This window comes from Haemorhous mexicanus, chromosome 4 (assembly GCF_027477595.1).
Source record: "Haemorhous mexicanus isolate bHaeMex1 chromosome 4, bHaeMex1.pri, whole genome shotgun sequence".
NCBI lineage: Eukaryota > Metazoa > Chordata > Aves > Passeriformes > Fringillidae > Haemorhous > Haemorhous mexicanus.
This window is the reverse complement of record NC_082344.1, coordinates 71711055-71723409: the sequence shown is the minus strand read 5'-3', so window position 1 is coordinate 71723409 and position 12355 is coordinate 71711055. Positions and strand designations below refer to the sequence as shown.

Below are 12355 nucleotides of genomic sequence, written 5' to 3'. Positions count from 1 at the left end.
CCCTCCCCGACGGTGGTACCGCCCGGCCCCGCCCCCTCCCGCAGCTCGGACCGCGTGGTGCTTCCCGTGGCGCGGCGCTTCCAGCGGGAGAGCGGGAGCAGCTATCGGCCGGGAAAGAGTTGCTCGTTCGCCATGAGGCCGCCCAAAGTGGTGCCGTGGCGGCGGCTGGTTGGGGTGTCCTTCGGGATGTACACGGCCGACGAGATCAGGTGAGGCTCCATGTGTGCGCTTCCCGAGCTGTGCGGTGCTGCTGGGCACTACGAGTCCCAGCGTGCTCCGCGGTAGGGCGCTAGGGAGCTGCGGCGGGCTATGGCGCGCAGCATGCTGGGACATGTAGTCCGGTTGGGCCGTGGCCCAGCCACCCGGATGGCAGCAGCCGAATTTTATACAAAATCTCGCACCGCTCGAGGGGACACACTGACAAAATTATGTGATTTCTTAGTAGAGTGGATAATCATGTAAAAGAAATATGTGCTGCTATATGAATGATTTTGCTCATTGTATCATGAAATCAGTGATACACAAGTTCCCATTGCATTCGCAATGTGCTCTCAGAAAGATAGTTTAATCCATTGAGAAGATCACACAACTACTAAACGCCCATGCTAGTTGTACCATTCCAGTGCCTATCATATTCCTGTTTCCAGCTGCTGATTTTCACTCTTTCCTTTGACCTTAAGGAAGCTGAGTGTGAAGCCCATAACCAACCCTCAGTACCTGGACAGTGTGGGCAATCCGGCTGTGAACGGGCTCTACGACCTGGCCCTGGGACCCCCGGACTCCCGGGAAGTGTGTGCCACCTGCATGCAGAACTTCAGCAACTGCCCCGGACACTTTGGCCACATAGAGCTGCCTCTGCCTGTCTACAACCCCCTGTTCTTCGATGTATGTATTATACATGTACTGAATTATTGCTGGGGAAAGGGCTGGTGGTGCCCCAGCTGTCATGTGTCCAGTTCTGGTCCCTCAGTTTAGGAAGGATGTTGAGATGCTTGAGCGTGTCCAGGGTAGGGCAACAAGGCTGGTGAGGGGCTGGGAACACAAACCCTGTGAGGAACATTTGAAGGAGCTGGGGCTGTTTAGTCTGGAGAAAAAGGGGCTTAGAGGTGACCTTATTGCTCTCTACACCTTCCTGAAGGGAAGTTGTAGACAGGTGGGGGTCGGTCTCTTCTACCGGGCAGCACTGACAGAACAAGAGGACACAGCCTCAAGCTACACCAGGGAAGGTAGAGGTTGGATATTAGGAAAAAATTTTTCACTGAAAGAATAACAAAGTACTGGAATGCTCTTCCCAGGGAGGTGGTGGAATCACGATCTCTGGATGTGTTTAAAAAAAGACTGGCCATGGCCCTTGGTGCTATAGTCTGGTTGAGGTGTGAGGGCACAGGTTGGACTCCATGATCTTAGAGGTCTCTTCCAACCTCATTATTCTGTGATTCTATGTGGTTGCAGTCCTTGAAAACAGTAAAGGTGCCAAGACCTGCTTTCTCTTTTAAGTGTAATAACAGCAGATGTAGTAGAAAAGCTTTGTTGTGTCACAACAGTTCAATACAAATAGGCCTTTTGGAAAGTATGCACTTTGTTGTAACTGTTGTTTTACTCAGTGTTGACAGGCAGGTGAGGGGGGATATTCATCCTGAAGTATGTGACTGACTGCAGGATGTCGTGCTTTAATTAAATTAATGGCACAGTAAAAATTTGAATTTCCTTTAAACAAATATTGCACATGAACAGCTGTCTACTCTTCCTGTTTTTCACAAACCTGACCTGGGATGAATTTTCCTCCTGAGGTGCTGATCCCACCTTTTGCACAGGCTACTAATTGAGAGTCAAAACCTCACTTTCAAGTGACCAAAGTTAGATGAGGTATCCATTTTTAGCCTTGTTTCAGCTCTGAGTCAAATAACTGTATTAACCAAGGATTAAAATCCTGCTGCAGTAATTCCCAGCCTTCAGACCACAGAGGCAGTGAGAGAACTGTGTTAAATAATAACACAGAGCTGTGTTAAATTAAAAAACTCACTGATAATTTCCCAGACCTCGAGGAAAACGTGATTGTGTGAAGGATCTTGTAGGTTTGAGACCAGGATATTTCATTTTACAGTGTGGGGGTTTGGGTTCCACATTTTCCTCTGTGGGGTGAGCTGTCAGGAGCTATAGGCAGGTGCAGTGCAAGAGCAGCCTGGGTCCCAGAGCTGTTGTAGGTACCACAGGTGTTTCCTGTGTCTGTCATGTAGGCTGTGGCTACAGCTCCCTTCACAGAGAGCAGCAGGCACAACTCTCTCCCAGGGTTTTTCCTGGGGAAGGCAGTGAGAAGCTCAGAGAAAACAATTCTTCTCTCTATTTACTGCTCCTGTTTTGCACATGTGGAATGTGTTATGGAGATTGTTCACCCAAAGGGATTTGTTCATTGGACACTGGTGAAGGTTGTTTTGATTCCTTGGCCAGTTGGGTCAAAGCTGTGTCCTGACTGTCTCAGACAGTGACAGGTTTTTCTTTAGTCTTCTTTAGTATAGTGTCTCTTTAGTATGTAATTTAGTATAGTATCAGTGTAATATGGTATAGGTTAATAAATCAATTGTTCAGCCTTATGAATGATGGAGTCAGTGCACATTATTCCCTACCTTGGGGTCGCCCTGCATCAATAGTAGACAGCCTGCAGAGAGTTTATCTACAGATCATGCTTTGCATATGAGTTTGGTTGAAATAATATTTATTTTCAAGCAAATTCTTTATGATTAAAATTAACCATTAATCTAATATCCCCATTATAGTACTATGGTATTTTCAAGTTTCCCTGTCGTGGGGGGAAAGATCAATCTGACTCCATGTTCTTAGAAGTATATTATGTTATATTATATTATATTATATTATATTATATTATATTATATTATATTAATTATATTATATTATATTATATTATATTATATTATATTATATTATATTATATTATATTATATTATATTATATTATATTATATTATATTATATTATATTATATTATATTATATTATATTATGCTATGCTGTGCTATGCTGTGCTATGCTATGCTATGCTATAGTAAATAATAGAGAAAGGATAGGATACTTACAGAAGGTTTAACAAGATGTTAATGAAAAACTCATGATCCTCTCCTCAGTCTGACACAGCCTGACTGTGATTGGTCATTAAGTTAACACAATTCACATGAAACCAATCAAACATCCACCTGTTGGATAAACACTCTCCAAACCACATTCCAAAGCAGCAAAACACAAGAGGAGCACATGAGATATTATTGTTTTCCTTTTTCTCTGAGGCTGCTCAGCTTCCCAGGAGAAGAAATCCTGGCAGACGGATTTTTCAGAAGATGTGATGGTGACATAGAAGCCCTCTCTTTAAATCCAAGCAATTGCATTTACTTGCTTACTGTGCAAGCTAGTACATCTGCCAGGATAACCTTTCCTTCCCCTTTCCTTTGCAGAAACTGTACCTTCTGATCCGAGGGTCCTGTTTGAATTGCCACATGCTGACATGTCCCCGAGCCGTGGTTCACCTGCTGCTGAGCCAGCTGAAGGTGCTGCAGAAAGGGCTGCTCCATGCTGTCCATGACCTCGAAATCATTCTGAACAGGGCAAGTGCTGTGTGATGCTCCATCCCTTTTGGACTTCGTGGTCTCACAGCTATAAAACACTCTGCCAATTTCTCTTCTTGTGTTCCTTGTAGTTTGTAGAGCATTGTGCAGATGCAACGGGCTCAGAAATTGAGGAGGAGTTGAATCGCCACGTGCAGGAAATGTTACAAAGCTCTCAAACAAGAGATCGGTGCTCAAATGTAAGTCCAGGCAGTGCTTCTCCTGAAATCCTGGGCTTTATCCTCTTCAAGAGTGATGTGCAGAACATGTAGGTGTAGGATTTGTGTAGGTGCTGGATTTTGAAATTGAGGAAGAGTTGAATCGCCACATACAGGAAATGTTACAAAGCTCCCAAACAAGAGATCGGTGCTCAAATGTAAGTCCAGGCAGTGCTTCTCCTGAGATCCTGGGCTTTATCCTCTTCAAGAGTGATGTGCAGAACAAAGCCTGTCTTTGTAGGTGCTGGATTTTGTCCAGTTCTGAACTGTGTTATGTTTAGAGGGCTTTTTGAGGGAAATATCTGAAATTAAACTTTAAAAGGATTTTATTTCCTGTTAGTGTAACTGTTGAATTTCTGGAAAACAGGGAAATGTCTGTGTAGAGACATGCTTTGATGGTGTAAATACATTAAAATCTGATACTGCTGTCAGTACACCACCTACAGATGTTGATACTTCTCTGTCTGATGCTCTGACTGTTTTGAGCTGCAGAGCACATTTTGAGAACTCATGCATCCAGCAAACTTGCAGAATTAATTACACTGCAATTTTTAGGAAGACTTGTGTAATTGAATTCTAATTTCCATTTAAATGTAGTTTAATGTGCATGGTTAGTAAAGGTGAGTGAAGAATATACTTATAATCATAGATCATTCAGCAGATTTGTTTATAAGCCAGGTTTAATTCCTTGATCACTTGTTTTAAAACTAAGCTTAAGCACTTTGTAAATCATACATTCATGGGCTGTCAAAAGAAGTGGTTTTTATCATTTTTATACTTAAATCATCATTAGAGAAAAGCTTTAAATTCCAGTACTGACTTGAAAATTAAAGACTTTATGGAATAAATTGAAAAAGGAGCACGGAGAGCCCTGAGGGATATATGCCCCCAGCAAATGGGAAGATGATGAAAGAGCACTACAGATCAAGGCTTGAATTAATGAGTACATGGATGTGTGTGCATTGATACTAATAATGTTCATGTTGTAATGTTAATTGTGTAATGTTTACTGAATTCTTCACATAACATGTTTTAATTTATTTTTATTCTATTCATTATTTTTAAGTTTTGGGGTTTTTTTCCTTTACCAGGTCAAAAATGTTTGTGAGTGTAGAAATAAACTGGTATCACAGTTCTGGAAAGCACACATGGCTTCAAAGAAATGCCCAAACTGCAAGTAAGTTTAACTACGTGAGGAAGCTGATTTCTAGTTAAATGCTGTGTTTATATTAACCTTTATCTGCCTGTCCTGTTTGGGTTTTTTCCCCTTTAAGGTCCAGGAGATCACTGGTACGAAAGGAGCACAACAGCAAGCTGACAGTCACCTATCCTTCTTCAGTGTACCATAAGTTAGGAGAGGAAAGCATTCTGGATGAAACAGCAGGTGAAATACTTGTCTTCTACCCAAATATGTTTGCACTTTTTCCCTGCACTTAAGGGGCACAGATTCTTAGCAGTGACTGTGCACTTGGAACTCGTTTATAAAAAATACAGATTATAACTAAACCAGTAAGCTTGGGAGTCAGAGAGAGCCCAATTCCATTACATTTCTGCTTGAGAGCCTGTTGTGCTTTTGCAGCTTCAAGTGTCTCTATGTCAGGAAAAGAAGTACAACAGCATAATCTTTGTCAGCTTTAGGGTGCTTTTGGGGCACTTAATTTTTGGCAGGTAGTTGATTTTCTGCTGGATTTTTTAAACAGAGCAACTACAGGTAAAATTGAGAAGAAGATGACCAACTTCAGAAAGAAAATCACATAATCCTAACTCTTATGTGTGAATTTCCTCTTAAAGAGCAAAAGACAAAAAAGAAAGTAGGTGGCACTTTCCAGGATTAATTAGCCTATTGTTTGAACCAATTTACATCTCCTTTTTCTTCTCATATCCTTGATCCTTGACACAATGAGACAGAATTGAAGCAGACATTTAGGTGTGTTATTTAGCCCTTAGGAAAGGCTTCCATAGAGAGTTTATTTTGTTTGCTACTCTGTGGTTTAAATACCAGATTAAATCTCTGGAGCTGTGGTTGAAGAAGCAAAATGGGAAGTATTCTATATTCTGAACTGGGATGGATGACACAGTTAGGTACATTGTGCATAGCCTGTGCATGATTAACTCCCTAAAAGGAGTACCTTTAACCTTGGCATTGATGCATTTCTGTTTGAGGGATGGAAAGGTTTTCTAGGTGAATGGAGATTTGAACTTCAAGTGTGCAAAATTCTGCATTTCTGGACCTAAGCCAGAAGAAGAATAGGAAAGTTTCTGAGGTTGTGGGAGAATTGCCTTTCATCGAGTTGTGGAAATTGAGAGCTAAAATCTCTGTCTTTGTTTTGAAAATAATTGCTCTTTTTGCTTTTTAGTAGCAAAACCATGTGTTTTCCTTCCTCTCCAAAGCAGAGGTAGCCCAGACTCTCACCTATAATAGGGATGGTGCTTTTGTCTCCTTCAGTTGAGTATTTCATGGGAACCTTGATGGGGGTACCTGAACCCCACTGAAAGCTTCCCCAGCTGCAGGCTGAGACTTGATTTGTGTTTTGGTCAGGGGATGAGATCATTTGAGGAAAGGTTCCAGCTCACTATTAGTCAAAAAAGCATAAACTGTAGATGTTAGAGTGGAGTTTTATTTCTGTTGCTTATATTCATATCCACTAGTCACAGAGATGGTTTCATTTTTACTTAATTTCGTGTTCCCAAAGCAAACATTCAAATGATCATTTTGATGTGGATGTCAGCCAGTATATTTTGTATTTCCATTCCTTTTCTGAGCTGAAAGCACCACTGTAAGAAAAAAAAAAAAAAGACAACAACAAAACCTTTCAGAGTAATGTCTTGAGTGGTTTTTTTTTAGTGAATATTTTATTTTAATTTTACTATTTACTTTTCAGGTATTGATGAAAGCCAGTTAGGGAAGAGAGGATACCTGACACCAATGACTGCCAAGGAATACATCCTGGCTCTGTGGAAGAATGAAGGTAATGGTTGTGAAGAGCAGCATGACTTTATTTTCTGTACCACTTACTGGACAAATCTGCAAATCTTCCAGTATGAACTCCTTGTCAAATATTTGCCTTTTGCCTCAGGGGCTTCTGGCTCCTTTGTGTCAGGAGGACTGGCAGCCAGTGACTGCAGAGACCTGGATTCAAATAACACTTTGATCATTTATTCTCAAATTGTGGCTCCCCACAAATCACAACAGTTGTTTGCAGAGACTGTGATTTTCCTGTGGTGCTGCACCCCACAGTTACACTGGTTAAAAACTAAGAATGGATTTATCAGCCTCTCTTTTGGGTTGCCTGTACTCTGAATCTGTCTGCACTTGCCAGGAGAAACCAAAGCACTTTTGTGCATCAGTCACAATCAGTTGCTGGAACCTTTCTTCCTCTAGTTTTGCTTTCTCCATTTGCTATAATCTATATTTCTGTCCAAAGTTGTTTCTAAAATAACACATGTGTGACAAAAAAAGAGTGGCAATTCTTTCTAAACTGTGTCTGAATGTATTTATTTTAAACAGGCTCAGTAGTGTTAACTTAGCAGATTCTTTTGACTTGCTTGACCAAGCGCATATAGGGGTTTGGATTTCGAAAGAATAACAATGAGCGTGGGTTTATATTTCTTTTGTGTCTTTTTAGGTTTCTTTCTGCGTTATCTCTTCCCTGGGATGGATCCCCATGAGAGTTCAGAATTCAGTCCAGACATGTTTTTTCTAGACCTGCTTGTGGTTCCACCTTCAAGGTAAAATTTATCCCCCAAAATCTTGTGGAAATCGCAGGGTTTTGTGCATCCTTTGCAGGAGTTGGAGATCCAAACTCCTGTAGTACAGACACTGCTCTGCTTAGTAATTGATAAGTTCTGTTGTAACTTCAAGTGAGTTTGTTAGAAGACTGAAATACTAATTATGGAAAAAATATATTTTAGTATTAGTATTTTAAATTATTATAGAATATTATAACTGCATGGTACTGATAGAATTTCTTGTTAAGGATCATTCATCTTTTATGACTGTCCCTGTAGAATACATGAATTTTTAAATGCCCACTGTTAGCTTGGATTATTTTCCATGCACTGAAGATTTAGCTTAGGATGTTTGAGGTTTATCCTGCTGCTTTTGAGTGGCTTTAATCCTCTGAAGTGATTTTGATTTGCTGTAGGTATCGTCCTGTGAATCGCCTCGGAGATCGCCTGTTCACAAACGGGCAGACTGTGAACTTGCAGGCTGTGATGAAGGATGCCCAACTGATAAGGAAGCTCTTGGTTTTCATGGCCAAAGAACAGTGTCAGCCAATAAAGATCACAGAAGAAATTCAAACAGTAAGAGTTGCTGGTTGTCTTATTCTTTGGTTTTTTTTGGATGGGTGGATCGAGTTCAGGAAGGCTCCTGTTCAAGCTGTTCCTATAACAGTTTTTGCCTCTTGGAATATCTGCTGATGGAGAGGGTCCATACCTTGTTTGGTTTTTTCCCTCTGCTCTTTTCTACCTGGTGCAGAGGGAAAAAACATTTTGCTCAGATTCTCTTAGCCATGGATTTTTGTATGTGAGACATAACGGGCTCTTGTTTCTAGAGAATTAAATATGTACAGCACAAACAGTTCACTATTAAACTTTGCCAGCATCTCAACACATGAAAAGAGGGGGAAAAAGACACTTCAACTTCTAAGCCTAGTGGAGCCAATTGTGATTGTGCTTATTTTTTGACAGCTGATATCTAAGTAGGACACAAAACTTCACAAATAATATAGTTAGTAACAATATTTGTCTGCTTCTGACAGTTCACATAGTTGTATCGTGTAAATAATAATGTATGTCAGCTTGCCTCATTCCTTATTTGTTCATCAGTTGTATCATTGAGGGGTTTTTGACACTGGGCTCAGTTTCAGGGCAACTTGATTTCCATCTGCAGTGTAAAGCATTTTGGAACCAATGTTAGTTACTCACAATGCAGCCACTAGATGGAGATCTGTTCTTAAAACATTTGACAGGAGGTCAATGACTTTTGGATGTGACTGGTTTAATGGCTTTTAGACTGAAAACAAAGTGATATAAGTGATAAAAACTCTTGGATTTATAATATTTTTATCTAAGAATAGGATTTTCTAGTTGTGATTCCTAACATGGACTGACTACCAGTGCAAAATAATGGTGAATGTTTCTTTTGCTATATTTAATACTGTAATTAATACTGTAACTTCAGTTTAGTAAGTAGAAGATATTTTTTGTTATGTCCAAGTTTGTGCTTTCTGTTTTTGCAGGAGACAGGAGAGGATAGTGAACCTCTGGACCGTTCTGTGCTGACAACAATTCCAGGACAGAGCATTGCAGATAAGCTGTACAACACCTGGATACGTCTCCAGAGCCATGTCAACATTGTGTTTGATAGTGACATGGACAAGCTGATAACAGAAAAATACCCTGGTATTCGTCAGGTGGGTAGCAGCTGGAGTCTTAATTAAAAAAGAGAAGCTGATGGAGTAAGAAAAATGAACTATTTGTGGTTAGTACATGGGCATTTTCATGCCACTCATCATTGCAAGAATCCATCTGGTTTTCCATCCTTGTCTCAATAAGACACGAACGACACACACAAGCTGGGATGTCGTAGGTGAAAAGAGGGCAGTTTATTTCCAAACTCCAATGTTTATAGACTTTCAAAAGTGACCATGGATTCGAGGATGAAATTGCCACCTCACCAGCCACACTGGTCAAACCAACTGTCCATCAATTCTCTCCTCCAGAAAGGAATGCAAACCAATCATTATTTACATGAAAAGTGTGTGAGAAACTCCATTACAAAAATGTAAACATCAGAAGGCTTAGAAGAACTTAGAAGAGCAGGATGGCGCATACTTACAGGTTTTAATTGTCACCTTCTGTTTCCCAAGCTGTTGGAGAAGAAGGAGGGGCTGTTCCGCAAGCACATGATGGGGAAGCGCGTGGATTTCGCTGCTCGGTCCGTCATTTGCCCCGACATGTACATCGGGACCAACGAGATTGGCATCCCCATGGTGAGCACGAATAAAGGACTGTGTCCTCCTGTATCCTGAGCTGCACTACTGGCAATTTGGTAGCAGTTTAAAATCTAGAGGGTTTCTGACTCCTCTGAACTGTTTCCTGTCCAGTGTTAATAAGGGAGAGCATTGAAGAACAGGAAATTCTTACTGTTACAAAATGAAACGCCACATCTGAGAAAGGGGAGTTAAAAAAAAAAAAGAAAAAGCTGTACTTGCTTTGTGGGATTAGGAATTGGTGGAAACTTCAAAAGTAGATCCTGTTCCTCCTATGGTCTTTGTACAAGGTATTTTTGAGGTATTGCAGTGCTTGGGTCCCAGCTGTGGGTTTCTCTGGGTCTGGATTTTAGGCACTTGAGACAGTAGTTCATGTTCAGACTCAGGTGTTTATTATTTCTTATCAGTGAAACAGTCTCACTACTGTGAGTTCTGCAGCCTTTCATTAGAAGGCACAAAATGGCCAACAATCTCTTGTTCCAAGGGCTTTTAAGACTAAACTATCCAATTAAGAACTGACACCTGGATTATTTTCCCTTTTAACCCAATACCTGATCCCTGGAAGCCCACAATGGGGACTTTTCTGCCCAATTACAAAACATCACCCAAACCTATGAAGAAGAAACCCAGGATGACACCCTGTGCCCTCCATCTTGCTGCCATTCACAACATACTAAAAATCCCAAAACCTAAATTTCTCACCAAGTGATACACCTACAATGCTCTCTAGAATCCTGTAGGTTTCCACATTGCAGTCTTAAGAGGAGGCTGTGGTAATGTCACCAACTTCAACAATCCTTAAGGATTTTCAGCTACACAGAGATGACACCAAGCCTGAATTTGAGTTTTTCATTAACTCATCTTTGCAGAAAAGAGTGAACCTGATGCTAATGTGCTTTTTCTCTGTATTTGTTGGCTTATTTGCAGAATCTAAATCCATGATTGCTTTCTTAAATTGCTAATTGAGTTTTATACCACAGTAGAAAATTGTAAAAGGGTCATTATTTCTATTCTTATGGTAGAGGATTTTAAAACAGAAATGTATTTATTTGGCACTAGAGTAGACTGAGGAGGAGATGAATTCAAGAGCTTAAAGTAATTTATTCTTGCATTATACTACTTAATTTTTGATACTGTTTTATCAGTGGCTTTTAGAGTTTTAAGCCAACATTGAACAACATGTTATTTCTCTCCTCTTTTCCTTCTTGTCTAGGTATTTGCCACCAAACTGACCTATCCTCAGCCAGTCACTCCCTGGAATGTCAAAGAGCTGAGGCAGGCTGTCATCAATGGCCCCAAGGTGCACCCTGGGGCCTCCATGGTCATCAACGAGGACGGGTCTCGCACGGTGCTGAGCGCCACCAGCCTGACCCAGCGCGAGGCCATCGCCAAACAGCTCCTCACCCCCTCCTCAGGGGCACCCCAGACAGGCCTGAAGATTGTGAGTATGGGCAGAGCCCTCCTCCATCTCTGGTTCAGGGGGTAGGAATAAAAACATGGCACTTCTTCAAATTCTAAACCCCATTTTTCCTTCCTTTACTTTCTTCTAATACGCAGTGTGCGGCATTCATCGTGCCAAGATGCTGAGTATTCTCAGTGGTGGCTTTGGCAGTGCTGGCTTAGTTGGGCTCCATGATCTTAGAGCTCTTTTCCAACCTAATTGGTTCTATGTCAGTTGTTTCTCCTCTGTGCTACAGTTTAATCAACCTTTGAAACTTCTTAACTGTATCTCCATCCCTTGCAAGAGTTGGAAAAGCCCTATTTAGCTGCTAGGGCAAAAGTTTTGGTGTTTAATAGTGTTTTCACATTGTTGTGTATTACCTTGTCTCTCATAAAGGCTTAGCAGAGATTTGAAATTTAAGTCTGAGTATTTCTGTGATGTCAGTTCTTTCAGAACCTGTCAGAGAGTTAAACATAACAGTATTTAGATTGTACAAACAACTTACCATACTCTTCTTGGTAATCACTTAAGTGGATATTTGGATGTTACTAAAAGAAAAATTGAAATGAGACTGTTCTGAGATACTCTGTTCTAGATAAGGATATATTGTGTTGTACTCAAAGCTGAAATTAAGAGATTCCTGGCCTCTGCTTCAGGTACTGGGTCATATTACTTCCTCAGTCTAGGGTGTCCAGGGCTGGGTATATTGTGGGAGGTACCAGTTCAGCCCAGTGGGCTTTGGATGAAGAGCTGATTGTTTTGATCACTGTGATTTGGGGGAGGTTTGATGGAGAGCAGAGGGTGTTCAGGAGCAAACAGTCTTGATTCTCTCTGAGTTTTACACAGAGCACAAATACCAGCAAGATATTTTGGAGGACACAGTCTCAAGCTACGTCAGGGAAGGTATAGGTTGGATATTAGGAAAAAATCTTTTACCAAAAGAATAATAAAGTACTGGAATGCTCTTCCCAGGGAGATGGTAGAATCACCATCTCTGGATGTGTTTAAAAAAAGACTGGATATGGTGCTATAGTCTAGTTGAGGTGTGAGGGCACAGGTTGGACTCCATGATCTTAGAGGTCTCTTCC

General features: G+C 41.0%; 1 protein-coding gene across 2 annotated transcripts in view; it reads left to right on the top strand.

Moving 5' to 3' along the window:
• The first annotated feature begins 19 nt into the window (after nt 1–19).
• The window catches only part of POLR1A (RNA polymerase I subunit A), a 31939-nt gene continuing 19603 nt past the window's right edge, over nt 20–12355 (top strand). The window contains exons 1-12 of one of the 2 annotated variants that reach the window (XM_059845384.1): nt 20–209; nt 681–885; nt 3463–3612; nt 3705–3812; nt 4922–5007; nt 5105–5214; nt 6713–6799; nt 7457–7559; nt 7976–8135; nt 9074–9247; nt 9704–9826; nt 11040–11267. In XM_059845384.1, coding sequence (XP_059701367.1) covers nt 133–209; nt 681–885; nt 3463–3612; nt 3705–3812; nt 4922–5007; nt 5105–5214; nt 6713–6799; nt 7457–7559; nt 7976–8135; nt 9074–9247; nt 9704–9826; nt 11040–11267 — 1611 coding nt within the window. In that variant the 5' untranslated portion in view covers nt 20–132. Of the gene's footprint in view, nt 210–680; nt 886–3462; nt 3613–3704; nt 3813–3919; nt 3989–4921; nt 5008–5104; nt 5215–6712; nt 6800–7456; nt 7560–7975; nt 8136–9073; nt 9248–9703; nt 9827–11039; nt 11268–12355 lie in introns of those variants that run through there. The other variant, XM_059845383.1, reaches the window with a different exon arrangement.